The sequence below is a fragment of the Eleginops maclovinus genome, chromosome 10, assembly GCF_036324505.1.
Source record: "Eleginops maclovinus isolate JMC-PN-2008 ecotype Puerto Natales chromosome 10, JC_Emac_rtc_rv5, whole genome shotgun sequence".
Taxonomy (NCBI): Eukaryota; Metazoa; Chordata; class Actinopteri; order Perciformes; family Eleginopidae; genus Eleginops; species Eleginops maclovinus.
This window is the reverse complement of record NC_086358.1, coordinates 13,778,626-13,806,165: the sequence shown is the minus strand read 5'-3', so window position 1 is coordinate 13,806,165 and position 27,540 is coordinate 13,778,626. Positions and strand designations below refer to the sequence as shown.

The 27,540-nt window shown below is 42.0% G+C and overlaps 3 protein-coding genes across 10 annotated transcripts in view; 2 read left to right on the top strand and 1 right to left on the bottom strand.

Annotated features, from left to right (window-relative positions):
• tanc2b (tetratricopeptide repeat, ankyrin repeat and coiled-coil containing 2b) overlaps positions 1 to 17,487 on the top strand; it is a 141,168-nt gene extending 123,681 nt beyond the window's left edge. For all 7 annotated transcript variants that reach the window (XM_063894055.1, XM_063894056.1, XM_063894054.1 and 4 more), the window contains 14 exons: positions 75 to 235; positions 1,140 to 1,248; positions 1,445 to 1,567; positions 2,195 to 2,431; positions 2,548 to 2,751; positions 3,938 to 4,031; positions 6,027 to 6,160; positions 6,558 to 6,681; positions 7,391 to 7,566; positions 8,084 to 8,216; positions 11,019 to 11,110; positions 11,584 to 11,730; positions 11,830 to 11,930; positions 12,696 to 17,487. In XM_063894055.1, the coding sequence (XP_063750125.1) occupies positions 75 to 235; positions 1,140 to 1,248; positions 1,445 to 1,567; positions 2,195 to 2,431; positions 2,548 to 2,751; positions 3,938 to 4,031; positions 6,027 to 6,160; positions 6,558 to 6,681; positions 7,391 to 7,566; positions 8,084 to 8,216; positions 11,019 to 11,110; positions 11,584 to 11,730; positions 11,830 to 11,930; positions 12,696 to 14,748 (3,888 nt within the window). In that variant the 3' untranslated portion in view covers positions 14,749 to 17,487. The remainder of the gene's footprint in view (positions 1 to 74; positions 236 to 1,139; positions 1,249 to 1,444; positions 1,568 to 2,194; positions 2,432 to 2,547; positions 2,752 to 3,937; positions 4,032 to 6,026; positions 6,161 to 6,557; positions 6,682 to 7,390; positions 7,567 to 8,083; positions 8,217 to 11,018; positions 11,111 to 11,583; positions 11,731 to 11,829; positions 11,931 to 12,695) is intronic.
• g6pc3 (glucose-6-phosphatase catalytic subunit 3) lies at positions 17,272 to 20,784 on the bottom strand. Its single transcript, XM_063894061.1, has 6 exons — positions 20,175 to 20,784; positions 19,267 to 19,373; positions 19,065 to 19,155; positions 18,845 to 18,963; positions 18,224 to 18,365; positions 17,272 to 18,121 (listed from the first exon to the last, which is right to left on the bottom strand). Exons 1-6 carry the CDS (start codon positions 20,390 to 20,392, stop codon positions 17,779 to 17,781), a joined length of 1,020 nt encoding a protein of 339 aa, XP_063750131.1. The 5' UTR covers positions 20,393 to 20,784; the 3' UTR covers positions 17,272 to 17,778.
• Positions 20,610 to 27,157, top strand: lsm12b (LSM12 homolog b). Of its 2 annotated transcripts, none has more exons than XM_063894063.1 (5): positions 20,610 to 20,937; positions 22,885 to 23,018; positions 24,350 to 24,459; positions 25,431 to 25,557; positions 26,180 to 26,471. In XM_063894063.1, exons 1-5 carry the CDS (start codon positions 20,811 to 20,813, stop codon positions 26,231 to 26,233), a joined length of 552 nt encoding a protein of 183 aa, XP_063750133.1. In that variant the 5' UTR covers positions 20,610 to 20,810; the 3' UTR covers positions 26,234 to 26,471. The 2 variants fall into 2 exon arrangements, with proteins under 2 accessions (XP_063750133.1, XP_063750132.1); XM_063894062.1 differs by lacking the exon at positions 26,180 to 26,471 and adding an exon at positions 26,521 to 27,157 and having other exon boundaries at positions 20,643 to 20,937.
• Positions 27,158 to 27,540: the final 383 nt, after the last annotated feature.

Below are 27,540 nucleotides of genomic sequence, written 5' to 3'. Positions count from 1 at the left end.
TTTGAGTTGTTCCACCCTGAGAAGCATCAGTGCCTGAGCACTCTAATATGGAGATGATGTGTGTGTGTCTGCAGGGCACGCTGGACTGGGAAGACTTCATGCAGCGCGTAGACAACCTGTCAGTGTTCCTGGTGAAGAGGAGGGACGGCACCAGGATGTTTGTTCACCCGTCTTTCAGGGAGTGGCTCATCTGGAGAGAAGAAGGAGAGAAGACGAAGTTCCTCTGCGATCCGAGGTGAGGAGCGGCAGCAGGGAGGGGCTGAAAATATACTGAATGTTTAGAAAGAGGTCTTAAATGTTACGACCTGAACAGGATAGGGATGTAACAAATGGAGGGACCAAAAGAACAATATTATTTCATGTCAGGAAACATACAGGGTGAAGATTTGCAATCCCCACATGTTGCAGGTTTTCTAATCGGAGGTGATTCAATATCAGTGATTTAATCATTGGTTGTAGATAGCATGTTTATATACTGCTGCAAAAAGTGCACTATGTAATGGAATGACAAAATCTCTGCTGTTTCCAAGATGGAGAATTGTTTGGATTAAATGAGGGAATTATGGGAAAGAAATATGTTTTACCATTGGTTTAATAATCTATTGCTCTAAAGGCTACAACTGATAATGTCACGATCATTTTCTATATCAATGATTGGTTTAAAAAAATGTCAAAATGTCGATCCTAAGTCCAATACCCAGAGCAATGTATATTTCAGAACATGAATACAGCATTTTTTTCATTTATTACATGAACCATTACTTTAACACTAAATCAATGAAATGGTCAATTATCTTTCTGTTAATCAACTAACCTCTATCGATGTGGTATTAAAAGGATGTAAGCTACAGGCCACCCCCACCCTGTAACTATTCATCAGTCTTTTACCACTTGCTGGTGTATCTTGTGTAACATGCTAAAATGTACTTCTAAGGCCATTGCTGTGTCGTCAGTAAATCGAGCATGAACACAAATCTCTGAGTTAGTCACAGGTCCACTGTTTGTCCCAGCAAGGAAGTGCAGGAACATTGCATTCCTGTTTCATAATGAAGTCCGACTGCACCAGCTGTGCAGGTGATAGCACAATGTAATGACCTGATGAGGCAGCACTGAAGGGTTCTGTGTCGTCCTCTCTGCAGGAGCGGTCACACCCTACTGGCCTTCTGGTTCTCTCGGCAGGAGAACAAGCTGAACCGACAGCAGACTATTGAGCTGGGCCATCACATCCTCAAAGCACATATCTTCAAGGTACACCATTATTTGTCTGCACACACACACACACACACACACACACACACACACACACACACACACACACACACACACACACACACACACACACACACACACACACACACACACACACACACACACACACACAGGCCCCCGCACAGCTGTGGTCTGGCTGCAAAATTAATGAATATTTACACTTTCTCTCTTCAAGGGTCTCAGCAAAAAAGTCGGAGTTTCCTCATCCATCTTGCAGGGCCTGTGGGTCTCCTACAGCACGGAGGGCCTCTCTTCTGCTCTCTCTTCTCTGAGAAACCTCTACACTCCCAACATCAAGGTACAGCTGCTGACATGACAGAAAAAGTACATACATAAAGAATTCAATTCATTTAAACATGTTCTGGGTAAAAAAATCAGGAGTACTGTTTTAAAAGATGCTTCACCAAGAACGTCCTGTTTTTGTACTCGGGCTGCAATAACAAAATAATAAAATACACTTTATATAAATAGCACCTTTCAAACTAAGTTACAAAGTCCTTTCACATGAAAAAAGTACAACACATTTAATACACAAAGAGAGTGAAATGAAAGAAAATAACAGTAACTGAGCACATGATAAAACAGAGAGTAAAATAGACAAAAATGAATTAAATGTAAATATAATCACATCAATAGAAATGTTTGAAAGTGATTTAAAAGAACAGATAGAAAGAAAAGCTGAGAGTCCAAACCTAAGGTATTCCATTAAATTTGTTGTCAATAGAGAAGAAATGTAATTTGGGGAATTCAAAAACCTGATGTACTGCCATTATAGTGAAATTACCCAAACAATGAATTGATTATCAAAGTTGTTGGAGTTTTCTTTTCTGTTAGCTGACTAATCGTAACAGTTTCAATATTTGAATCCTTGCTTTGTTGTGTTGACTTTTTATTTACCGTTATCTGTTCCTTTTTTGCCATCCAGGTGAGCCGGCTGCTGATGATGGGCGGGGCCAATGTGAACTACCGTACGGAGGTGCTGAACAACGCCCCCGTGCTGTGTGTCCACTCCCACCTGGGTTACATGGACATGGTGGGTCTGCTGCTGGAGTACGGCGCCACGGTCGACGCTCCTTCTGAAAGCGGTCTCATGCCGCTGGGCTACGCCGCCGCTGGGGGACACATGGCCATCGTGACAGCGCTTTGCCGCAAGAGAGCGAAGGTGTGTGGAGAAATGATTCCAGGGTTGCAGTGCATGTGTGAAAGGGCTATAAATCATAGCTCATTTTGCAATCTTCCATGCGATCTGTTTTCCTAATTAACTGTGTTTGTTAACAGGTGGACCATCTGGATAAGAATGGCCAGTGCGCTCTGGTTCATGCAGCCCTGAGGGGCCACATGGAGGTGGTGAAGTACCTCATCCAGTGTGACTGGAGCATGGGGCCGCAGCAGTCGCCACAAACACAACAACAGGCGACCTTCACCAAGAGCCACGCAGTCCAGCAGGCCCTCATTGCAGCGGCCAGCATGGGATACACAGAGGTACAGCAGGGGGGAAGTGAAATGATTTTGATTTACGTTTCCTTTAGTGTCTTTGACTCCGACACAAATATCGACAATATAGTTCTACTGTCTTACATTTCTAGATCTTACTTGGTTTTGATGCTACAGAGGAAAAATTATACATTTAAATGCCAGATGTACTTAGTTTTAAGACATTCTGTTGCTTTATGCGCCACATTACTCCCAGGTGTTCATTGGAATAAATTCAGTAATGCTATAAATTCTGGCAGAACGTTTAATTTCTCATTTGAGCCAACAATGCAGCATGTTGCAGTTTTTCATATCAGAACAGCCACCAGAGTCCTGTTTACAGGAATAAAAATGGATGTATGAAGAACCAGACGGCACTAAAATGTTGATGATGATGAGTGCGTGAGCTGAAAGCAAACAAACCACTACTGCTCCACAGACTCCTCTCATCATTTCCTCCTGCAGCTTTTACTCTGTATAAACATGGATTCAAACATTGCAGGGATGTGTGGGATTGCGTTCCCTTGTAATACATGTTTTACTACAATTTATTTTTAAAACACACTTGTGACTAAATGTTCAGAGTGTCAGGACTAGAGACGAATCGCATAGTGAAGTGGTTTTCAAGCAGGTTGAGAGAGAAACACTTTAAAAATTAAACATAGCTCTTTGCTTCTTTGCTCACCAGGGAATTTGAATATGTGAAGAAAAAAAAGCAAGATTATTGTGGAAGGGAGATAAAGTTACAGAGATGTAAGAGGACAAATGAAATGAGAGGGGAATCATGTACGAATCATCCTTATGTGTTAAATCGTACTTCGCTAGGCTCTGTAAAAGCTAAAGCAAGGACAAAAGAAGGTCAGGCAGAAGCTTACTGGACTTAATATAGGCTGTTGGAGCTGCTCTTTGGACAAGGACTCATGAAGATAACAATTAGCGAGAAATATGGGAAAACATTCCTTTTTTCCCCAAGATGATGTAGTATGCTGTTTTCAGGTTTATATAGTATTTTGTGCGTGTACTGTGACAAAAGACCCCTTAAATTCAGATTTGTAAATGATTAGATGATTCTATATTCAAAGGAAAGTAGATTTATGAAATGAAAGTGGTTTAATTTTCTGTATGATTTATGTTGTGTCTAACATGTTTATCTAAGTCTATTAAGTGTACATCTGAAATCTCCTCCAACCCTCAGATTGTGTCCTACCTGCTGGACCTGCCAGAGAAAGACGAAGAGGAGGTGGAGCGGGCTCAAATCAATAACTTTGACACCCTGTGGGGGGAGACAGGTGAGGAATCCCTACTTGAGACATGACATCACATCAATAAAGCCCAGAGAGAATACTGAATGGTTCACGCAGCTGTGGGAAAAAATAAGGGAAAATCGAATGTAGTTTGTACAAACCGCATGTTTTTTTAAGGATCCATGGAGTGTTTGGTGAGGGGGGTTTTCTGCGAGGCAGAGCGCTGCAGTGCGGTTATGAGAGAACGCTCCTGTGTGTGTGCTGCGTCAGATGCTGATGACAGTGCAGTGGTGTCATTGGAGCGCAGACAGGGCTGGGCTCACATCGAGGAGCGGAGGGGGGGGGGGGGGGGGGTGCTCCAGGGTGCTTAGAAATGACTAGTCTGATTGCCCTGTGGCTGGGTGTTGAGAAATGTGATGTATCATTTTACCTAAAGCTATGAAACCCCATCTACAACATGTTCCCCAGCTCTCTGTTAGGAAGGCTGTCAGCTTGTACTCACTCAGCCGTGGTTTCATTGTCTATAAGAGATCAGAAGGATAACAGTTGTTCTGGAAAATGATGTTTAATCCCAGTGTTGTTGGATAGGTCAACTGAAAATACGTTATTCTTAAATGGCCAGAGGGAAAGCATGTATGTACTCACTGAACTGTGTCAAAGCCAGCTTCCAGCAAAGAAGAAAAGGGTTGAAACGAGAGCTAGGCCCTTATATGGGTGTAGAAAATATCATGGAAGACATCAATATCTGCGTATATATGGGCTAATGTGGAACTGATGCCAAATTTATGACTAGCTGCTGTCAAACAGTATAAAAAACATGTCCTTTTTCTTACTACTTTTCTTTGACCTTGATGGAAAACAACACAAGGTCAAGGAAAGGGCTGAAGGACAATTCATACTGACTTAGAAAAATACAACTGTGTTGCATTTAGAATCAGACTGAATTGCACTGCATGATGTTGTTTTTCAAACTTTATTTAACGCACTTAGGAAATGAGTACAATGACAAACTTAATGCTGTGAAATTAAAGTCCAAATCCCTGTCTAAAATAATACAATTTGATCCACAGTGTGTAATGAAGCAGCAACTATAGATATTATTGACAAATGGTGCATCGCTTTAAATATTGCAAGGAATTGTGGAACGACACAATCTTTATCCTATGGTTTACGGGGGTCCATTAGAAAGAAAACAAGCATGGAAACTCCTTTCCTTAGCATTTACAGCTCTTATTATGGCTGCCACTGTGATACTTTTGAGTCACTTAAGTCAATTTGAACCACTTCTATGAAGAAAAGACTACTTTTCCGCAACCAGTGTCACACGTCATTGTTTCCCACAAGACAGTACCTTTAAGTTTTGTGGGTTTTTTTACATTTAAATGTCCCTCTTGGTTGTATTTCTAATGTATGTATTATTAAAAGAACTTACAATTGGCCAATATATCATTTTCAAATATCTGTGTCAGCCTGAAAAATCCAGTTTGGGTTTGCCTATAGTTGAAACCAGGGTCAAGCCTCTGGGGCTGCTACCACTCTGCTTAAAAGAGATTTGTTCGCTCTGCTTAAATTATTCCAATTACAATCATTACATTTGAGAAGATGTATTTTCAAAAGCCTTTGCTCTAACTAAATCTCCAGGGGCTTCTCTTCTCCTCTCATCATGTCCTCTTTTCTTCTCTAAAGTAATACTTTAACATGAATCCCTGAAATGCACTCTTTTCCCATACAGTAGAGACTTTTATCATCTATAATTGATATGTTTTTATTCTAACATGTATGAAACTATTGAGCATTAACCGCACAAATCTGAAGATCCCAAAGCAGCTCTAACTGAGCAGGAGGTGAACAAATTAGAGCATGAAGCTGATTTAAAGCCAAATGTTTCATGCAGGAGCTTCTACTGATCAGAAAGAGCTGCATTACCATGGATATTTGATTCCCATCATTCATCAAATTAACACATTACAAGGAAATCATGTCTGTGTAAAACGCTTTATCCTCCACATTCACCATGGTTCTCCTCCCCTCCGCTAACAGCTCTGACGGCGGCCTCTGGTCGGGGGAAGCTGGACGTGTGTCGGTTGTTGCTGGAGCAGGGGGCTGCCGTGGCCCAGCCCAACAGGCGGGGCATCGTCCCGCTGTTCAGCGCCGTCCGACAAGGACACTGGCAGGTTAGTTACCCCTGATCTCTCCCCCTTATCATTCTCTGTCACTCATTTGCTGTCTTAACTTTTCTGGTGTAAGGTGATTTGGATCAATCTGAAACCTAGCTATAAAAGCAACTTTTATTTACCATCATTTTAGTAACCACAATCCAATGCCAACAGGCTTTATTATTTTATTTTGGATATTGGTTAACATTTCCTTATTATTAATGACACATTTATTTAATATTGAACACGTTTTCATTTAAGTAGTTTTAGTGTATCATTATACACTAAAAAAAAGGCATTTTATAGGCGAATCACTTTTTATCATCATTATTAAAGAGCCAGGTTTTTATTGTGAAGGCACTTGTGAGATGTGTTCATCCAAGTCAAGCTGTGTGATGCGTTTTGGTGCTTTCAGATCGTGGACCTCCTCCTTACACACGGAGCAGATGTCAACCTGGCTGACAAGCAAGGTCGTACCCCTCTAATGATGGCCGCCTCAGAGGGGCACCTGGGCACTGTGGAGTTTTTACTATCGCAAGGTAAGGGTCTAAAGAATGCGATTAAAACCTGGGTTCAGAACATTTTGAAAAGAAATATATACTTTTAAACAGATTTAAATTTGGTGTATAGGTTTATGTGTTGTAAACATTTAATTATATATTATTAGTGTTACTTTCAATTGGAATACAAAAAGAAAAACAATTAAAAACATGAAAAGATAAATATTTAAATAATATTTCAGTCCATTATTAAATTAAAAGAAATACAATAATGTCATACTCATGTCAAAGTCATTTAAATTTATAATAACATCTAGAATAAATAAATACATAATGAAGTAAAAGGTTACTTTTCCTTCCTGTTTATAGTTAACAATCCAGCACTCTTCTATCTTTTAAATATGATTTTCCTGAGCCTCTGAAAGAGCTCTCTCCTTATATTTTTCAAGATAAACACTTTTAAAATTACACTGATTATAAAACCGCAGTACAAACAGAGCCTTGTAAACACACATATCAATACATGCTGAACTTGGTGTGCCCCGTACTGCTTAATAGGAAATAATTCAAGCCACTGCACTTAAAATAAGCATAATTACTTTATTAGAAACTATGTTTACAATAATTACAGCCAAATTAAATCAGCAGCAGATTTTTTAAATCCATCTGAATGAATAAAGCATTGAGTTCTGAAAAGCGTGATGGAGCCTGGCTTTGTCTCTCTGCTGCTGTCGCTTCCCTTTCCCAGGAGCCTCTCTGTCTCTGATGGATAAGGAGGGTCTGACGGCTCTGAGCTGGGCCTGTCTGAAAGGACATCTACCCGCCGTGCGCTGCCTGGTGGAGAGCGGAGCCGCCACTGACCACGCAGACAAAAACGGACGCACGCCCCTCGACCTGGCTGCCTTCTACGGCGACTCGGAAGTGGTAAGAGAGTAACTGAAAAAAGGAAACGAGTATTGATCATAGGCCGAATTCAAACCGACCTGAAACGCCACTAAAGAATATTTCGAGTTTTATTATTTCATTTTTTGTCTGAAATATGCTGATTTAAAAAACGTTGTTACTGACATTTTCGACAGTTTGTCGTAGAGAGGGGGGTTTAGTCCCAAAGCTTGCCTCTGTATTTAACCTCATTCAGCTGTGAGTGTGTGTCAAGGAGTGGGAGTGTGTAGGGGTGATTTTGGAATTGGAAAACATTCAATATAATTCAATATATATGTGTACAATGGTAGACTTTGGATTTTAATTGAAGGAGTAGATTTCATTGTCTTTTAACTCTTTACATGCCTGCAAATGTTCTTAGGTAATGCACTGTAACATACCAAATGCTGACATCAAATTAGTTCTTGTGTTTTTAGAAAAAACATGTATATTCCTCGTCCCATACTTGTTATAAAACAGAAGTTCCCCTGCTATTCCCACCACATTCCTGTGTTCTCAGGTCCAGTTCTTGGTCGACCACGGGGCCATGATAGAGCATGTAGACTACAGCGGGATGCGTCCCCTGGACCGGGCGGTGGGCTGCAGAAACACGTCGGTGGTGGTCGCCCTGCTCAAGAAAGGAGCCAAGATAGGTAAGAGCAGGTAGACGGAGTAAAGAGCCAACGTTTCGCTCACTAAGGACCTGAACGTAGCATCATTACCCCGTAGCGCCACGATAAAAGGTTATTTGCCTGCCATGAAATAAGATACAATTTGAGATTGTATTTTTGAAAAGGTCATGCATTGGAGTTCAAGCATGAGCTGCATGAAGGGAGTATCCAAAGAGCGCTCTGTTTTTAAATAGACACTTCCTGCCGGTCATTATAGAGCACTGTAGCTTCTTACTGCCATGGATTCAGGTGTGTGTCTCCATGTAGCTTTAACCACTTCCTGCCTACTGTATGTCATCCGCCCCCCCACTGCCGCATCGTGCTGCTTCTCCTTAGCTATTTCTGGCCCTGATGTGTTTTTATTGTACTACTGTTGCCGCTGTGTTGTTTCTCTCTCTGTCTCTACGGCTCCCTGCTCCTATCTGAATCACATCCTCTCTCTTTTTTCCTCCGCGGTTGCTAAGAGACAGGTTGTTATTAGCGCTTGCGATGTTTCTTTTTTGTATTTTTCTTTCTCCCTTTTTTTGCCCAGGCACTTATCTTTCCGCTTCTCACTGCTGCTTTTTTTGTGTTCCTTTTCTCACTTCTCCTCCTCCTCCACCACCGCCATCATCTCTCTTCCTCTTACACCTCCTCGCTGTTTCTATCTGTTTTCTCTCTCTGGCAATTCTGCCCCCTCGCCCACCTACACTCCTTCCTTTGCTCATGACCTCCTACTTCTATCCCCCCTATCCCCCGCCTCTCTCTCTCCGGCCCCAGGATGTCAGACGCTGCCCAGTCGGCCCCGAGGTAAAGCCAAGGCTGTCGACTTCTCACCCCACCAGGCATTTTGACAGCTCTATCTCCTCTCTCTGTGTTGTCTGTGTCGCTAAGTGTCGGCAGGCCAGCTTAGCTACCAAAACCTTCTCAAACTGACAAATAATAACATGCAAAGGTATTAGCACTGAGAGTGTTGCAGTCTGGATTGCCTAGAGGTAGATGCTATAACATCCGAGTGGTTATTGACAGCATGCCCAGCCTTCAGCCTGTGACGTCGTGTCGAGGTGCCGACCTTCCATCCCACAGATGCATGACGGAAAGCCCCCCCCTCCCCCAGTAACTCTTACATGGTCATGATTTAGCTGAAATGCATGTATCTGTTAAGCCTCTGCACCACCGCCACCACAGCCTGAGGTGATAAACCACTGTGCTGTGCATCGTTCATCTTCCAGGAGTTTCCTCAGAGTCAGCTAGGCCAGTCAGCAGCATTCCTACCTTTTATTTACTCTCTTCTTTGTTCTTCTCTTTTTATCGCTTCTCTCTTTCCTTATTCTCTTTTTTCTTCTTTTACTCTTTCTCCTTGCTATATTTCTTCTGTTTCTTCTCTACCACCAGCTCAGAGGACAGTGTGCAGCGATCCGTTATTTCCCTCCTGCTTGCTCTTTCTGTTTATCGTACCTGCCCCGTGTCTCCATGTGCAAGATCCCCCTTCCTTTTCATCTCTGTGCTGTGTACTGTACATGTGTCAAGGATTGCTGTTTAGCAGATACACAAAAGGTACATCAGTTTCAGTCAAGGGATCGTCCTCTGTAACGCTTATCATGACTCAATCTAAAATGCACTTCAAAAACACTTATAATGCCTATACTGTAGCGCTGTATATTCTATATATCACCTGCTTTAGAACAATTATTATAACACATTATAAAGAATTTCTGATGACTTATAAGATCAAGCATCATCAAATATGAAATTGAGAGACCACTGCAGCATTACCAGTTTTCTGGTTTTACTATTTATACAGTAGGTATGTGTTTGAGTAAAATGAACATTTATTTATGTTATTCTATAAACTACGGACAACATTTGTCTGTGTTGGACACTGGAATGGAATGGCTGCCATAAATGTGGAGATTTAGCTTCAAGAAAAAAAGTGTCTCGTAATTGTTTTTAGAGCTGTACATTATTCTTATACTTTATAGTCTCCTACATACATAATAATCACATTTATAATGTGATAATAACTTATGTAATTGAGCAGTGGGTGCTTTAATTGAGGAGATGAAATTCCTTACATAAACACATATATATGTGTATTATATTTCATGCTTGTTACACATATTTATTGTTTGCTTTAAGTCATTATGATATCTATGCAGTGCTATGACATATAATAACGCACTATAGGTTTGTTTTTAGTGCATTTCAGACACGTTGCATCGTACAAAATGTTATTGATTTTCCAGTCCCAAAACAGTCTGCTGGATTAAGTGTCTTTTTTAAATACACATTAAAAGTGTTCCTGCTGTTCCTGAACTCATCCCTGAATCAGTCTGACTGAACAGAAAATATATCTTTTTAAAAAAGACATGAAAGTGTTTTTAGTTTTTACTCTACGTCTACTTTACTTGGGCCAAAGAATATTTGCAAATAATTGCTACAGCTAACCCACCATCCAAAACAATTCAAAATGTGCTCATTCTGCACTTAACTTAATCAACTCTCAGCAGAATTTATAAACACTCATAATTATCGGCGAATAGTACTTGGCCCAGGTGTCCCACAGCAAGGTCACAGTGTTCTGGAGGTGTCAGCGCAGGTCTTTATAATCTCTTCTCTGCAGTGGATTGCCTGTCTTTTCTCCTCCATTCCCCATTTTGGCTGTCGTCCTCATCCCTGTTATTACTGTTGTGTTGTTGTGTGACTCCCAGTCGCTGCTTCCTGTCTCCCCTCCTCTCCTGCTCATTGCTCTGTGTCTCTCTCACTGTGTTTCTGTCTTCATCTGCTCCTCCCTGTGTTACCCAGGTCCAGCCACGTGGGCCATGGCCACCTCCAAACCCGACATCATGATCATTTTACTCAGCAAGCTCATCGAGGAGGGGGACAGCTACTACAAGGTCAGAGATCCCGGAGCTCACATTTCATTGGTTGAATCAAATAAATATGTGATAAGATTTCTGTGAAATGTAAAATAACATACATTTTTTATATATAATCACATTTTTAGGTCAGTGTATTTATCCTATTTTTACTGTTGTGAGTAATAATGGCTTGGATCAATGTCATTTGATAAAAAAGTTTTTAATTATTTGAATATTATTTGTTAGTTTAGTAATATTTAGAGTGTCCCTATCACTGCCACTTTAAAAATGTTTATTCTAAGTATATTTTTAAGTCCATACTTTTGTACTTTGACTTTGTTTTTGAGAAAAATCTATATTCCCTTCTCAAACTGAAAAAAAATATTGTCTGATTTTTATGATAAATGAGTCTTTAGCTTAGCTCTGCTTTATAGTATGAAGACGTTCAGATGAGCTTTTTATATCACTGTGAGGGAGGATAATCTGACCTGTTTCTGTTTGTCCAACAGAAGGGGAAGGTGAAGGAGGCAGCGCAGCGTTATCAGTATGCCCTCAAAAAGTTTCCACGCGAAGGCTTCAGCGAGGACCTCAAGACGTTCAGGGAACTCAAAGTATCGCTCTTCCTCAACCTGTCCCGATGTCGGAGGAAAATGAACGTAAGTCTCCAGAGGATTGGCTTTACTTTTGAGAGATTTACCGTATTAACTAAGCTAACCAACAGTTTATATTTTCCTTTGTGTTCATGTGTGTTCCAGGACTTTGGGATGGCTGAGGAATTTGCTACAAAGGCACTCGAACTGAAACCAAAATCCTATGAGGCGTACTATGCCAGAGCTCGCGCCAAGCGTAGCAGCAGGTACACTCCTTCCATCCCTCCTCACATCATGATAAGTTCAATATGTGGAATATTTTGTGATTTATATTTTGTCTCTGCAGCTCCGCTCACATTGGTGCACAATTATCCAATATGCTCCATATAAGTCCTAAATCCATTGTTAGCGCTGTCCGACGTATAAAACATGTTGTGGTTATACTTAAGAATAGCCACTATTAGCTCATAGTATTTTTAAAGGAAATGTGTTACTAATGATAAGTAATGCTTTAATTTATTTTTTGTAACAGTTTATTGTTGTACACATCATGACTTTTATAAACAATATTACATTTTGTTAATGAGTAATAAATGATCTAAAAACCTTTAAGAAATCATTTACAAAACATCTATAAACATTTTTTAAAGGGATGGTTTTTTCTAAGGTTAGATATTGGCTTGTGGTCCCTCCATGTATGAATGTTATAGCTGTTTATTATTTGGTTATCTTTAACAAGTACTTCGTATGGTTTATAAGATGTTATTATGTGTGCAACAATAGACGGTTGATAAATAATTGACTTGTTATGTAATTATTTTATTATCGGCTCTGATTCAATATCAATTAAATAAACTTGTTTATTGTAAACAATATAAATCTAGCTTATAATTAATAGATATTATTATTGTTCATTTCTTATTTTATTTTAACAGTAAAATAACTAAACTTTGTTAAACTTGGTTACCATTGAAGTGTTACTCCCGAAACCAGACTAACCCTCCTCCTCCTCCTCCTCCTCCTCCTCCCAGACAATTTCCTGAAGCCTTAGAGGACCTGAATGAAGCGATGAGGCAGTGCCCCAACAACCGAGAGATCCAGCGGCTGCTCCAGAGGGTGGAGGAGGAGTACCACATGCTCAACCAGGAGGAGCACCAGCAGCAGGCCCTGGAGCTGGAGCCTCCTCCCTCACCTCCTCCCACACCTCCCCCCGAAGATGAAGAGTCCCTGTCCCTTTCCCTGTCTATGCCTCTTCCTCCTCCCCCGGAGCCGCGACTGGAGGACATGGAGCCCGTCCAGGACCTGTTTGAGGATGAGGACTACCTGGAGCAGGAGCTGGAGGCGATGTCCTTGGGTCTGCCCCCACCCGAGTCTCACAGCAATCCCTCCAGCCTCCCCATCATCCACAGCCCACCGATCTCTCCCACACATCCAGATCAGATGTACCTGACTGGAGGGTCGCCCATGGGCCAGCCGTACGAGTACCACCCGACCTCCTCCTCCATGTCCTCTCCAACCCGAGGCTCCTACAACCCCACATCACCCTCCCTCTCCCCGACGCATCAGAACCACTACCGGCACAGCCCGCCTCACACCTCCCCAGTGCACCAGTACGGCTACAGCCCGCCTTCTATGGGTCCTGGGGGTCAGGGGATGGATCACCAGAGCCCACCGCCTTCCCCTCTACGCCGGGCCGCTCAGTACAGAGCCAGTCCGCCTGTAGAGAGCGTTTGTATGTACAGGTCACAGTCTGGGTCTCCTGTGCGCTACCAGACGGAGCAGCTCCCTGGCCGACCCAAGTCCCCGCTCTCCAAGATGAGCAGCCAGCGCTCGTTCCAGCTGAGCTCTCAGCCCTCCCTGTCGTCCCAGCACCACCAAGCCCAGGGCCTCCGCCTCCAGCCTTCTATAGCCCAAATAGTGCGCACAAACCAGCCCAGCAATGTGATGGGCAACAGCCTGTACAGCGGCCAGATGGGCCACTCCATGGGCGGTCGCTACCAGGGGGGGTCAGTGGACGTAGAGAGCCGGTTGGTGTACCAGCCCTCGCTGGATGGACGGTCCATGCCCCAGGTTCAGGCCAGCCTCAGCTCTGGGGCCCTCTGTCAGCACGGTGGCCGAGGAGGGGTTATGGAGTCCGGCTTGTTGAAGGACGAGCTACCCCAGCGCCCCTCCTCTGCCTACCGCGCCAGCAGCGGGGGCCCGGGGGGCATCCGTTACAGCCAAACACCTCAGATAAGCCGCAGCCAGTCAGCTGCCTACTACCCCGTCTCTGAACACGTGCTGGAGCGAGCCAACGCCATGCCCCCCTGCCAGCTGGGCTCCCCCGAGATCCCGCACATGGTGAGACGCCCCGTCAGTGCCAATACTACTGAGTTGAAGCCGCATGTGCCCACCCCGAGGCCCCTGATCCACTCTCAGAGCGTGGGCCTCCGGTTCTCCCCCTCGAGCAACAACATCTCCACTGGATCCACCTCCAACTTAGCGCCGGGTTTCAGGCCATCCTCCTCCATTCAGCAGATGGAAATTCCCCTGCAGTCCTCGTACGAGCGCTCCTGTGATGACATGTCTCCCATTTCCCCCTCCCAGTACCCGGGTGAGGCCACACGCTCTCGGAACACGCCCTTCATGGGCATCATAGACAAGACGGCGCGGACTCAGCAGTACCTGCATCAGCCCTCGCGCTCCAGGAACATGACGTCCATGGACTCCCCCATCAGCCCAACTTCGCCCGGCCAGATGGTCCAGCAAGGCTCCACCTACAGCCCCCCCGCCTCGCTGGGCAACATTGCCTACTACAACAAGACCAACAACGCTCAGAACGGACACCTGTTGGAGGAGGACTACTACAGCCAGACGCAGCCGCCCTCACTGGGAAAAATGGCCAACGGCTCCCGCGGCGGCGGGGACATCCTGGAGCGGGTCAGCCAGGTGCCCACCTACCCCGACGTGAAGGTGGCGAGGACTCTGCCCGTGGCACAGGCCTACCAGGACAACATGTACCGCCAGCTCTCGCGGGACTCCCGCACCCAAGGCCCCACCTCCCCCATCAAACCAAAGAGACCATTTGTGGAGTCGAATGTGTGATGGCCCGCCTGTGATTGGTTGAGTGGACTGGGGTGTGTTAGTGGGAGTGAGAGGAGAAAATATTTAGCTAGACAGGATATGATGCTGAACAATTGTGTATGTGATATGGACAAACCTAAAGAACTAATCAGAGACAGTGAGAGAAAAACACGTAGGGGATTAGACATTATCTTAAACCAGAATAACTAACAGCGAGAAGCGATTCTTTCATCATCACACACGGAGATTGTGAATCAAAGACTAGTGCACTTCCAGACGTCACGTGGCACAAAGTTCCCACCAGGTGAACACATCGGGGGGACTGCAAGAGTGAAAGTACACATCATCGGACTCTTCTCGTGGACTCTGTATCCATCTTCTGTTCCTTCAAAGTGTGCTCTTAACCGAGGTTGCTAGTAGGCTCTATTCTATGTAATACAATATTCTATGTTCAATACTGTACATTGCTCAGAAAATACAAATGGCTCAACAACTCAGTACTTAGAGAAAAATGACAATATTTATAATTAAGTTATATATTGTACATAGAAAGAAAAGCATAGTTTGCGTTTGAATTGTATTCTGTTAACCCTGCCTTTGTGTCCCACTGCTAGTCATATGGGGGAGGAACAGAGACCAGGGTGAGGGGCGAGGGACATGGGACAACTTTGAATGATATAATCACCTCCACGTGTCATAATAAAACAGAGTCTGTTGTGGCTTAATGCAAGAAAATTAAATAAGTCCTCATTGATCTGCCGGCGGCAGTTAACATTTTTTTTTGTTTTATTTAATTAGCAGATTCTTTTAAAACGTAAAATGTTCTAAAATAGTAACATGCCCAAATGTGATCCAACGTAAAGTCTTCAAAAGTTGCGTTTGGTATGACCAACAGTCCAAGATCCCCAAATATTCAGTTAGCAGTGCAACAAATCTTCCTATTGTAAGCTAGAACAAGAGAATGTTTGAATTAATAATCATATTATAATAATATTAACATTTACTGACAATCAATGGTTTTGACTCCCAGTTGCACAAAGTCATTAAAAACGTATCAAGAGTTTCACAAAGTGCATAAAATAACTTTAAGATGGGAAAGTCAGGCTTTTAGCTGGTATTCAAATACTTTGTGTCTGATTAAAAATCCAACTATTGCACATTTCACTATGTTTTCAAGCATTTTATTTTGTTGATTCAACCGTTTTTTGGACACGTTACTTCCTTTCTAAAGTTTGGATACAGAAATGATGCAGCTTTTATTTACAGGATAATTACCCTATCACGGACCTCATTAGCATCAAGGCTTTAATCACTAACGTTCTCTGACATATTGGACTAGCTCCCTGTCAATAAGTAGCTTTGAATACTTGCTGACATGATGCAGGATTAATAAAACCTGCCTTTAGGCGTAAATGAATGATGCAGAGGTGAATATATGATGTGGCACATGAGTATCAGAGTTCCTCCCTGTCCCCCCCCCCCCCCCTGTAATGTCTGTTCCTCAGAGAGAGTACAGTACATATGCTAGTGATGGGCTAACATGGATAGTGCTCAGCGATTAAAAGCAAGCAAATGCATACACGACCACCGTTACCGACCTTCCCCTTCCTCCTGCATACGTTTGTGTTGTTTCTTTTTACCCACAATGCATTTTTATTCCGCCACTTCTGCACTAAAAATGCCTGTTAAGTTCTAAACTAAGGGTGCACTTTATGTATTTTACTTACTTTGTTGTTATGATTGTTGAATTTGGAGAAAAGCGGGCGTGTGATCAGGCTGACCTCTGACCAGTGAGACTATCATAGACAATAATATTATAATAATAATTATATGATTTACAAAGCAGTGATGAATGACAACATGAAGAGCAGCCAATGTTTTTAAACTGGTGAAGATGTATAGACTTTCTAGCACAAGTTGTATATACTGACTCCTCGGGTTTGTGAGTGAAGCAAGTCTGTTTCAAGAGGCAAATCATATTTAAGAATCATAAAAAGAATATCCATTAAAGTCTCTAAATAAGCCAGTCTAATCCACTGGTCTTGCACACATCTTGAAATAAGGTCGAATCTACTGCAACAAAAAAGAAAATATGACTGAAGTTTCAGCGCCCAGAGACTCCATATTTGGAGTTCAGGTGGTAGAAAAAAGTGGAATAATGAGAATATCCAAGTTATTTGTATATGTGGGAAAAGTTATGGACCATTTGTCTGTAACGTTTTATTTTGGTTTCTCTGATAAAGAATATCTAAAGAGGTTTCACCAGAGAGATCCCCTACTTATCTTTAAAGAAATGAAGGTATAAACTGTATTATACTTAATTTAAGAAGACTTCTAAGTTGAGGGTGTATGGTTTGAAGCTGTCTATGTATATTAGTTTGCTGTAAATAGTCTTATGCATGTTCTATTCTTTCCATGCGCTCGAGCAGAAACATGTATAGCGGTGTTCTGACCCTGGTGTGACACAACGTCCGGATGAAGATAAGGAGACTGCTACCTGAACTGTCCTTAACATTTTCCTTCAACCCCACCAGACAAAAAGCAAACGGTTCCTTTTATTTTATTTTAATGTATTTGCTTGCTGAGCAGAGTTCTCTTGTCTGTAAATGTGAGCTTTCAGATCGCTGTGATAAAAAGTTTAATTAAAACAATAAAAAAGAATGTGTTTTTATCTCATGATAACTGATTGTAATCTGTACAGTCAAACATATGTAATGGAGGAAAAAAAATAACATATTTATAAATGGTTACCAACTGAAACACGGCCTGCATGTCAGTCGTTTATTTTGCTGAATAATTGTATATTTACATATAAGTGTAATTTGATGGATTTCGGTCCACAAAACAAAAGATTCTCAGATTCAACTCCAAGAATTAAGTAACATGAATGCCAAGAATTAAGCAACATGAAATAACAACCTGAACACCCTTGCCATGTGAATTATAAGACCACAAAAACGTATTTGGAGCATTTAACACCCATGAAACTGAAAAAAACAGACATTAAAAGTGCCTAGACCTAGAAGGAATCTAAAGTCCTCATTGTAGTTTCTAGTCCTTCTTCTTTTTGTTCGTGAAAAGGTAAACCAGTCCGGGCACAAGCACCATGACAACCTGAGGCACAATGACGAATTTGATGAAGAACAGGCCATAGAAGAGACCTTGTGGTCGCACCGGGAGCGGCAGGCGGTTGACGTGGTACAGTCCCATGGAAGAAATGGCCAGAGACAGAGCCCGGGGGGCCCAAGGCAGATGCCATCCTCCAGGCTTCCAGTACTGGGCCAGCCCCAAACCCAGGAGGGCCCCGCAGTCTCGAGTCAGAGAGGAGAACGGAGCTGTGTCCAAACGAATCCATTCTGCACGGCTGCACCATTTCTTGGCCAAAGTAATAGACCTGTGGAATAGATAGAAACAAGAGCAATGTTCAGCTTCACCTCACAGAGCTTATTATCCAATGATAAGACTCAATACACATAAATGTCATAAAAAGACTAACCAGGAGAGGTCCACTCCCAGCTGTTGCAGTCCAGCATGCAGCAGCAGAGTGCCGATCAGCAGGCCGATGCTGAAGCAGAAGAAGAACAGCAGGGGGCGACCTTCTGGAACTCTGCGGCTCAGGACAACCCCCAGAATGAACCCTTACAAAAGAACTCCATTGATTAAAATCTTCAAGGAAAATACAGTTCTTTCTTTACTTGTATGTAAAATTATCTCCATGGTTTGCTGAAATCTTGTGTTAGACAATATATACGATTAACCTATAACATTTTTCCATACCTTTAAAACTGGTTTGAAAAGTGGATTGGGCTACAGTGGGAATTGTTACAAATCAATGAGTCAGAGGTTTTATGGTAATTATGGATTCAAATGATTTTTTTTGTATTTAGAATCGGGTTGTATAAGTTACAGTCAACAATATCCATATCACATCCGTATCCATCGGCACAATAATGGTTTGAAGAAACACACAGAAGTACCGGCACGGGAGCTAAGCAATGTTCTGCTGTGCATGCATCAATGTTTTTATGTTCAATTATAAAGACAGAGGTAGAGGATGTTATACATAAGCCCTACACACAATCCATGTCCTAGCATGAGCTTCAAACTGGATTCAGACCTGTGATGGAACCAGCAATGACCTGATGAGGGAAGTGGGCGAGGATGAAGATCCTGGATATTCCAACTGCCACCAGCATCACCACATACAGCAGGTAGGGAGCAGCCGATAACACCACACTGTAGATGCACAAAGACATGGATTATTTTTGGAAAAGAATAGCTCTGATATCCTCCACTTGTTTGTGCATCTTTTATGTCTTTATCTGAAGTGGGCATACCTGTGAGTACGGGAGTACAGGAAGGACCCCAGTGTGGACACCACGACCCACCAGACCGCTGCTGTCACCATCGCATGTCCCGATGGACTCCCTGAGAGACGGAGGTCAGCTTAAGAGCTCTGACTATGCAATAAATTAAGTTTTTTTACTTCCTATAACTTATACAGTATGTTCAAACATGTTGAATTTAAGCACTTCTCACCTGGGCCTGTTTCACATGTTGAGGAAAACTGGCGGACGTTTGGTTCTTTGTCGACAAACAGACGTGATTCCCCTATCCACCAGAATGGCCTTTCTCCAAACAGCATCCTGGGAAACAAATAAATTATATAGAATGATGCAATTTTATATCCATTTAGTCTATTTTCACCCACTGTACCACAGGGTGTAACAACATTACGTTAGTTATTCTTTGTACCGTACATTAAACCTACTTCAGTTTGTCCTAATATTGTTTGTGCGATAACAATTGAATACTCTTTTGGCTTTCAATTTTTAGTACTCTGTGCTTAAGTCCTGTCTCTTTCTACGCTTAACTTTGACATCCTATGAGCAGATTCTCAACAGTTTTCTCACATTCATCTGATACTTTCTATATGTAAATGTTGCATTGCAAGTTCTGCTCATTTTTATCTTAGTTAAAAACATGAACAGTTGTGCAAATAGTGTGTTGTTTTCAGTTATTACGATAGCTATTCCTACTATGTTCTTGTGATCAGCAGCCAATGTTAAAAATATACTTTTTAATTGCATCTACTACAAAATGCCAGGAATAATTGTACTGCTGCATATAAAAGGTTCCGCCTTTTATCTGTTTCACTTCGGACAGTGAACGGTGTTGGACTGCAATTGCCTTGGGTCCCAAAACTGCAACGTCAACTAAACAAATAATAAAATGGTTTCTAACTTAATTTTCGTTTAAAAATGATAATGAATAATAATAAATAACAACTGTCGTCGGAGTATCTACCTGACATTGGCAAGTCTGAATGTCAAGAACACTTTAGCTTCATGCTAACATATGTTTGAGATACCCAACAGGAAAAACCCGAGGAGAAGCTCCACATTAAATACATTTTATAACATACGTGTTATGTACTTTATCCTTACCATTTAAACACCAAGTTTAACCACTCCGATATAGCTGCTACCCAAAGCACAGCTACTCCAGCTCGTTTGCTGAGGAAATATGTGAAAGGAAAGACGAGCAGAAATGCTGCTTTGGGATCTCCAATATGAGTGATAACCAGCCATATTTTTTCTTGGCTCATCGTCCTCTTCTGGAGACTTTCAGCCATCCAGATGCCTTGGGTGTGAACGTCCTCCATGCCCGTGTCCTTCCCCTAAATGCAACTACTTAGATGTGAATAAAAATAATCAAAATGCAATCCTGATCATTTACTTCTTCAGGAAGGGCTGCAGCAACACTTGCAGTATCGTCGTATCACCGGTGGGGGGAACCCTTTGAATAGATAGCGCCACTTTATGGGAGACAAAGCCACAACTTTGTACTTCGATAAATGAAATTATATTCGAACGTAGTCTACAATTGAAGCAGTTTGAGGATTTGAAGACCAGACGGATTTTTGATACAAAAGGGGATACACTGATTCATTGGTGAATATAATTCATAGTTTTAGATTGAATGACCGTAACGCGACGTACTTCAACACGCCCAGGTTTCGTTTCACTACGACATCGCGTTGCTTTACGTAAGGCAGGCGCTCCGGTTTCCTGGCGGAGAAGATGGCGGCTCCTGGACCGGGGGAGTATTTCAGCGTCGGGAGCCATGTCTCTTGCCTCACCTGCTTGGGCCAACGTCTGCAAGGAGAAGTGGTCGCGTTTGACTACCAGTCCAAGATGTTAACTCTGAGTATCCTTTGTTTGTTTCGAGCTGCGGCCGGCTCGCTGGCCTGCCTGGCTGCAAGGGCCTGTAGGGTAACCGAAAATATGTCAAATAGTGATCCGCGCAGGCGTAATTGGTGGTAGCTGAGTTATAGATCTTTGTCCGTTTTAAATATGTTCATTTCTGAGGTAGTCGCCCATCCTTATTGCATCTGTTAAAGACATTGCATGTGTTACAGGGTGATTCCACGGCTTCACGTTATCTCATTAAAAGAGCATGGGTTGTGAATCCACTCATTGTATTGCCAGAACTCAACATGGATCACTATCTGGCAACGAATCCTAGTAAGGCATCATGGCTGTTTGCTCTCAACAGGCACAAACCGTTGCTAGTTATCAAGCTAACTGACATTCAGCGCACCTCGCCCCGGCTCGCGTGCACACATTTACTGCACGTAGTTTGTGGTGCCATTATTTTGGAGAAACTAACGATTCATTTACAAACCATAATGATAAATGGACACTGAGTTCCTATCCACGCTACAATCAAATTGCTAGTAGCTCGGCTAACACGCTAACAGTCGGTCAACCCCACACCGCCGCTACCAACGTTAGCTCAATTAACGGTATTAGCATTCCGGAGCTTATCAGCTGGCCTTTTCCCCTACGTCTCAACCCGACCCTTGTGGCACTTTAATTGTGGAGTTAATAAAGGACGAAATATGTAACAGTTCTGTGTAATTTCAACTGAATTCTGGTGGTAGATAAATCAGTAGCTTATTACAACCAGCGTTAGCTTGCTGGTATTCATGTCTACACCCATTCAGCGTGCGGATAAAAGACACATTATTTAGGTTGAATGCTGGACCCACTCATGATTTACATTCATATATGTGTTGAAGTGTAGTTAACGTTTACGCTACCAAACAGTGTAGTGAACCGCCAAATGAATGAAGTCAATGTACAGCGATGGTTTGACAGTTGGCATCAAAGGCCTTTCGGTTTGTGTGACACTTCAGTGCCATCCAAGATGAACTGAATTAACATGAGTCTAATTAGTTCATAGTAAAACCATGAGATAATAGGCTAGAACAAACTGTACTTTCCTTTTTTAATGGGGTTTAGATTTAATCTAAGCATATGCAGCTCATAATGAAACTAAAATGTGTGTAATGTTGAAAGATTGAGCAATTTATTTTTGCCACTTGGGTCAAAATGTAATGTGCTGCTTTCACTGTCATTACAGGTCAAATTTTGACCCTGACTTGTTTCTTTTTATAGGATCAATGAGCCAAGAATTAAAGGTCATTGGGAGAGCTATTGCCTTCAATACTTTGTAAGTCTCACGTAAATATGTGGAAAGCCTGACTGCTGTTCATAGGAATGACACTGACAAGTCTGGCAAGCCCTGCCTGTATTACCAACCAGGCAAGTAGTCGATACCAGGGATTTGTAAAACCCCACACGTGTTACTTTTCCTTTATTGAATGTAATGTACATATATAGCTGTTCATTTCCTCAAAAGTATATTTTGGGGAAATAGAGGATTTAATCTAAAAGCAAACCAGTGCACTTTAAGATGCAATGGCCAGTTTTAATCAGTTAATAAATGTATGAAATAAGTCCAGCTGTAAGCATTGGGTAATTTCCTCAAAAGTCATTCATTAATTACAGAAAATGTATACTTTACCGGATGTATGTAAGTGCATAAACTGTCCCCGGTTTGAACACATCTCTTACAATTCTTCATTCATTCATCTATGAGTGCTATAGGTGGCAGCACCACCCTTGCCTCTGTAACTGGCACCCCCTCTCACCGTCTGTTAGTTGGCCAGTGTTCTCCGTATCTTTAGCTCCTCTGTGCGGCCTCACTGCATGTGTTCAGGTTCCTGAGGGGTCAGATGATCTCAATAGTCATTTTGTCTTGTGATGCATTGTCATAAAGTTGTGTGCCTTGACTTTAGTTCCTTCAAAGAATGTGCTTCCTCCAGCGGCAAGCCGAACCTCAACGACGTCATCCTGATCAACTTAGCCTATGTTTCCGATGTGGACATCATTAATGACCGCACCGAGACTCCACCCCCACTAGCATCACTGAATGTTAGCAAGGTAAGTCTTCTTGTCTTTTACATGCATCAGTATGTAACTCCATTGATGATACTCTAAGTGTGATAGGACTGAGAGCTGTTAGAATGCAGTCAATTTACTATTTAGAGCTAAAAAATAAAATCTATAATAAGTGAGTGTTTCTCAAAGTGGAGGCTGATTGACTTTTCCCAAAGGGTCGGTGTGAAATGGTTTCAGATTCAGTCATTTAAACTGTTATACATATTGTAGTTCAATGTTAATTTGAAAGTCAAATATTACATTTAAAAGCTATAGTGCTTGTAGTGGCAAAATCCATAGGGACTTGGCTTGGGAACAGGAAGGTCACTGGTTCAGGTCCCTTAAAGACTTAGTGCTACCGAGGTGACCCTGAGCAAGGCACCGTTCGCTACACTGCTCCCCGGGCGTACATATGGCAGCCCACTGTTCCTAACTCTTGGATGGGTCAGATGCAGAGACCAGAGATATTCTAATCGAACTAGAATTAGCAAATTATGTTTTTTTTCCTAACGGAGATTATAAAAACTTAAAACTAGCCAATTCAAATACCTCCAACAGACACGAATAAGGGTTTTCCAGGTATTGTTTCTATCATAAGGTTCCTAGGTCGCGAAAATAATTGATACCTTCTGCAGTGAATGTGAGGTAGAACATAAACCAACTTCCCCAAATGTACCAATCAACTGTTGCATTCTGGTGAATCTGCTCGACTTCCAAGTAAAATATAAAATGTAAATTGACATCATCTGACTTTTCATTGGACTGAAGTTGGGAGGTTGTAGCCTGCGCGATAAATCTGATCGCCTTAATATTTTGTAACTTTGTATGTTCATCGTGGTAAGAACATGCTCCAAAAAAGAACTTATTTGCCATAGCAGATTCTGCTAGAACGAGGCTTGGAAATCTTATGCCTTTTACGTCCTTGCTACCTTGTGATGATCTAGGTAAGATATGAACTACTGAGGGTCCACCCCCCTGAAGTTCATGCCAATAGAATAAAAAACTGGTTCTTGTCGGTTTATTAAAAATAGATGGCGCTATAAAACAGATCCACTAAGCTCTACCGCCTTGCAAGAGAAATATAAACTTCCATTATTCAGCCAATGATAGAAACCACTTTGTTCTGCAAGTGTGTATGCAAATTACATTTGGATAATGTAAATCAAGAGTCTCGTGTACAGCAAAACATTTAGACTCTCCAAAACACTGTGGAGGACAAATGGTGAAACCGTCCTGTTCTTTTTGCAATATGAGAATGAAAAGCTGCTCCCTATTCAAAGCCGTCAGATCAAATGTTTGATGTTAAGAATGCCTTTCTGTTCCACTCCTCACAGCTTGCCAATCGAGCACGGACAGAAAAGGAGGACAAGCTGTCCCAAGCCTATGCAATCAGTGCTGGGGTTTCTGTGGAGGGCCAACAGCTATTCCAGACGATTCACAAAACGTAAGAGGCAGGCTGTTCGGTCGCTCATCAGAGCACCAGCATCACATACAGGACCATGACAAGCTACCAAGTGTGTCGTTAGGAGGAAATGATGCCGATGTTTGAATACTAAGTATTAAGGGTTATCTGCTTACTTATTTAAAAGCCCTCAGAGCCAATCTGACCTTGACACACAGATTTAATTTCCCGATCAGAAAGGGACCAGAGGGAGATTTGAATCAAGGGATTTTCATTAGAGCTGAACAAAAAATAATTTGAAATAAACTAACAACTCTGGAGAAACAGATTGCTGATATACAAATGGAAAGCAGCTCTGATTATTACATATTGTGTAGAGGTTTTTTTCAAAATTTTTGACCGGTACAATACATTTTAGGCTTTAAAGTGCAACCGATGCCGTTTATACAGTACTTCCAGCTGTACCTTTATTAGCATATCCAAACCACGGTTAGGCTGTCATGAATTAATCAATGAAATATGTTTTGCCCTCAGAGGTATTGTGTACCTTGACTGTGACAAACTGCTCATTTTGAGGCAGATTTACATCCATTCATATTTGTCCACTCCTAAATATTTCCCCTCTTTCTGGATGACTATTTTAATCAAATGCACAATGTCTTGTTTGTATTTATCTCCACGTAAACTGTCAAACATTTCAGCTGAACAACGTCACAATCACAGGAAAATAATATTGAGTTCAGTAGCTCATTTTGTTATCCAGAGGTGGAAAAATATGAAACGCTTATGACAAAGACTATTCCAATCGGTATTGAATTCATTTCTAAATAAATTCCCTTTTATATCCGGATGACTGTAGTTAATAGTCAAAATAAGAATGGATACTCTGCCAATCATCACAAAGTAATGACATTGCTCCAGCGTGATAAATGTAAGGACTAACAGGATGAAATAATTTGGTGTCACATGGTTTGTCGAGCTGCAGATGTGATGACGCTCTCTTCCCTCTGCAGCATCAAAGACTGTAAATGGCAGGAGAAGAACATTATTGTGATGGACGACGTCGTAATCTCGCCGCCTTACCAGGTTGAGAACTGCAAAGGCAAAGAGGGAAGCGCTTTAAGTCATGTACGCAAAATAGTAAGTATGCTTCATATCTTTGCACTTTATACTCCCAACAATACACACACACTCAATACACACACCTTGTTCTCTTGCACCCTGAGTGCTCCAACTTTCTTGTGTGACTCTTTCAACACTTTTACACAGTTTAAAATGAGTGAACTTCTTTTGCTAGATAAATGCCTTATGGACTCTAGCCTTAACAAGTATCAAACCCCAAAGACACTCAGTTTACTGTTGTGTATATGATGAAGAAAAACCTAAATCCTCCCATTTTGGAACACAGAAACCCCAAATGTTGCTTTTTGCTTCAATGGAAGTCTAAAATGATGAATTCAACATCAAAAATGTTGAAATAATGTTCTGTTCTTTGACTTTTGGAGCAATCAACTAATTATTCCGCTTAACATGTCACCTCTACCGCTAAACATACATTTGTTGAGCTTTCTGCAGTTTGGGTTAACTCGGGTAAATCCCTACCATCGTCTGGTGTCAGGCACAGTACAGCACTGGCCCAAGAGGCATTAAATGATAGAGAAATAAACCAAACAAGACTTAGAAACACATAAGAGCACACAAAAGTTGTGAACAAGACAAGAAAGCTGGATTGAAGCCCTGTCTGATGTTGGGTTTCCCATAGTTACTGAAACTGATGGACACAGCCCCCCCAAACTCCATCTTTGGAAAGCTGTAGAGGGAAGTTGGTTTCAGATGCTGTTCGACCGCCAGAAAAAACTCTTGGGGTGGCGCGTACTGACACCTTGCCATCAACACCCTCCATATGTGATCTGTGATGTTTCCCTTTGCTTCTCTGTGTAACTGTTTTATACAGCGCTCACACGCTTTGTAAAACTTTGTAGCCTGCTTCACGTTGTTGCTCTCTGTACAGCAGCGTCCTCAGACGTATGATTTAAAGTAGATTTTTCTCAGAAGTTTGTGTCCCCGTTTTTTTTTTTTAACGTCCCGGTTTCGTTCTTGCAGGTTGAGAAACATTTTAGAGACGTGGAAAGTCAGAAGACCATGCAACGTTCACAAGCACAGCAAACACAGAAGGACTCCACTTTATCTTCTTGAGTTGGCAGTGCGGGTCGGCCGGGGAAGGCGACGCGGGGGTTTTGTTCCCACTGCCAGACTAATTCGGCATTCCTTGTCCTCAGTCCGAGACCACAAGGAGGAGCGCTGAGGGCCCTGGATCCAGAAGATCAAAATACCATGAAATGAAAAAAAAAGACAAAAAAGAAAGAGGAAAGATTAAATCTTAAATTAGACTTTATAAAGAATAATTTAAACATGAACCATAAAGCAACCATAGTTTCCTTAACTAACTTGTCTCATTCTGCCCCTACTCCTCCCCCCCCTCACCCTCCCTCCCTCCCCCACCCCCTCCTCTCCCTGAAGTCTTTTTCTTTTTTCCGCCCTCCTTCCTTTGCCTTCAGTTCCATTTCAAAAAGAGAAAACTAGAGCAGTCAGAAAGGCTTGTTAGCTTTATTTTCTGTCATCGTTTCCTTTTTTGCTGTATCCATGTTCTACTGTCTGTATTTTCTGTATTTTAAACAAAATGTGACTTGAAATGCCACACTTTAAAGGACATTTTCTAAAATAAAAGTAACAAAAATTCTGACTGTAATACTGTAATTTCAACAACTTTTTGAAGAACTCCTGAACACACTTCATCTACACATTGTGAACGAATGCTGGGCGTTATTGAGGGGGAAATACTAAGCTTGTCACAGGCCTATATGTGGGGGTTTTTTTCAACGTCAACATGTCTTTACATCTTTCCCGGGGGGAACATGAGGATGCCCCCACTCTTGCTCAGGTTTCTTTCTACAGATTGTTTAGCCCGATTGTAATGCAGCCATGTAACTACAGGAACCTGAAGCATCACTGTTTCAAATGTTTAAAGCCTCCGGTTACTCTAAAGCTGCTCTGACATTTGCTTCTGTCCTCTTTACGGCAAAGAGCCCTTTGCAGTTAAATGGCAGCATGAAATCATTACTA

Bases quoted from the DNA above. Each gene is read 5' to 3' on its own strand.
- g6pc3 (XM_063894061.1), bottom strand. From the start codon at position 20,392: ATGGAGGACGTTCACACCCAAGGCATCTGGATGGCTGAAAGTCTCCAG. The intron at 19,156-19,266 runs GTGAGAAGTGCT...TCCGTCTCTCAG, and splicing joins AACATGTGAAACAGGCCCAG to GGAGTCCATCGGGACATGCG. The intron at 18,964-19,064 runs GTATGCCCACTT...GTGCATCTACAG, and splicing joins CTGTACTCCCGTACTCACAG to TGTGGTGTTATCGGCTGCTC.
- lsm12b (XM_063894062.1), top strand. From the start codon at position 20,811: ATGGCGGCTCCTGGACCGGGGGAGTATTTCAGCGTCGGGAGCCATGTC. The intron at 23,019-24,349 runs GTAAGTCTTCTT...CACTCCTCACAG, and splicing joins CATCACTGAATGTTAGCAAG to CTTGCCAATCGAGCACGGAC. The intron at 25,558-26,520 runs GTAAGTATGCTT...TCGTTCTTGCAG, and splicing joins TAAGTCATGTACGCAAAATA to GTTGAGAAACATTTTAGAGA.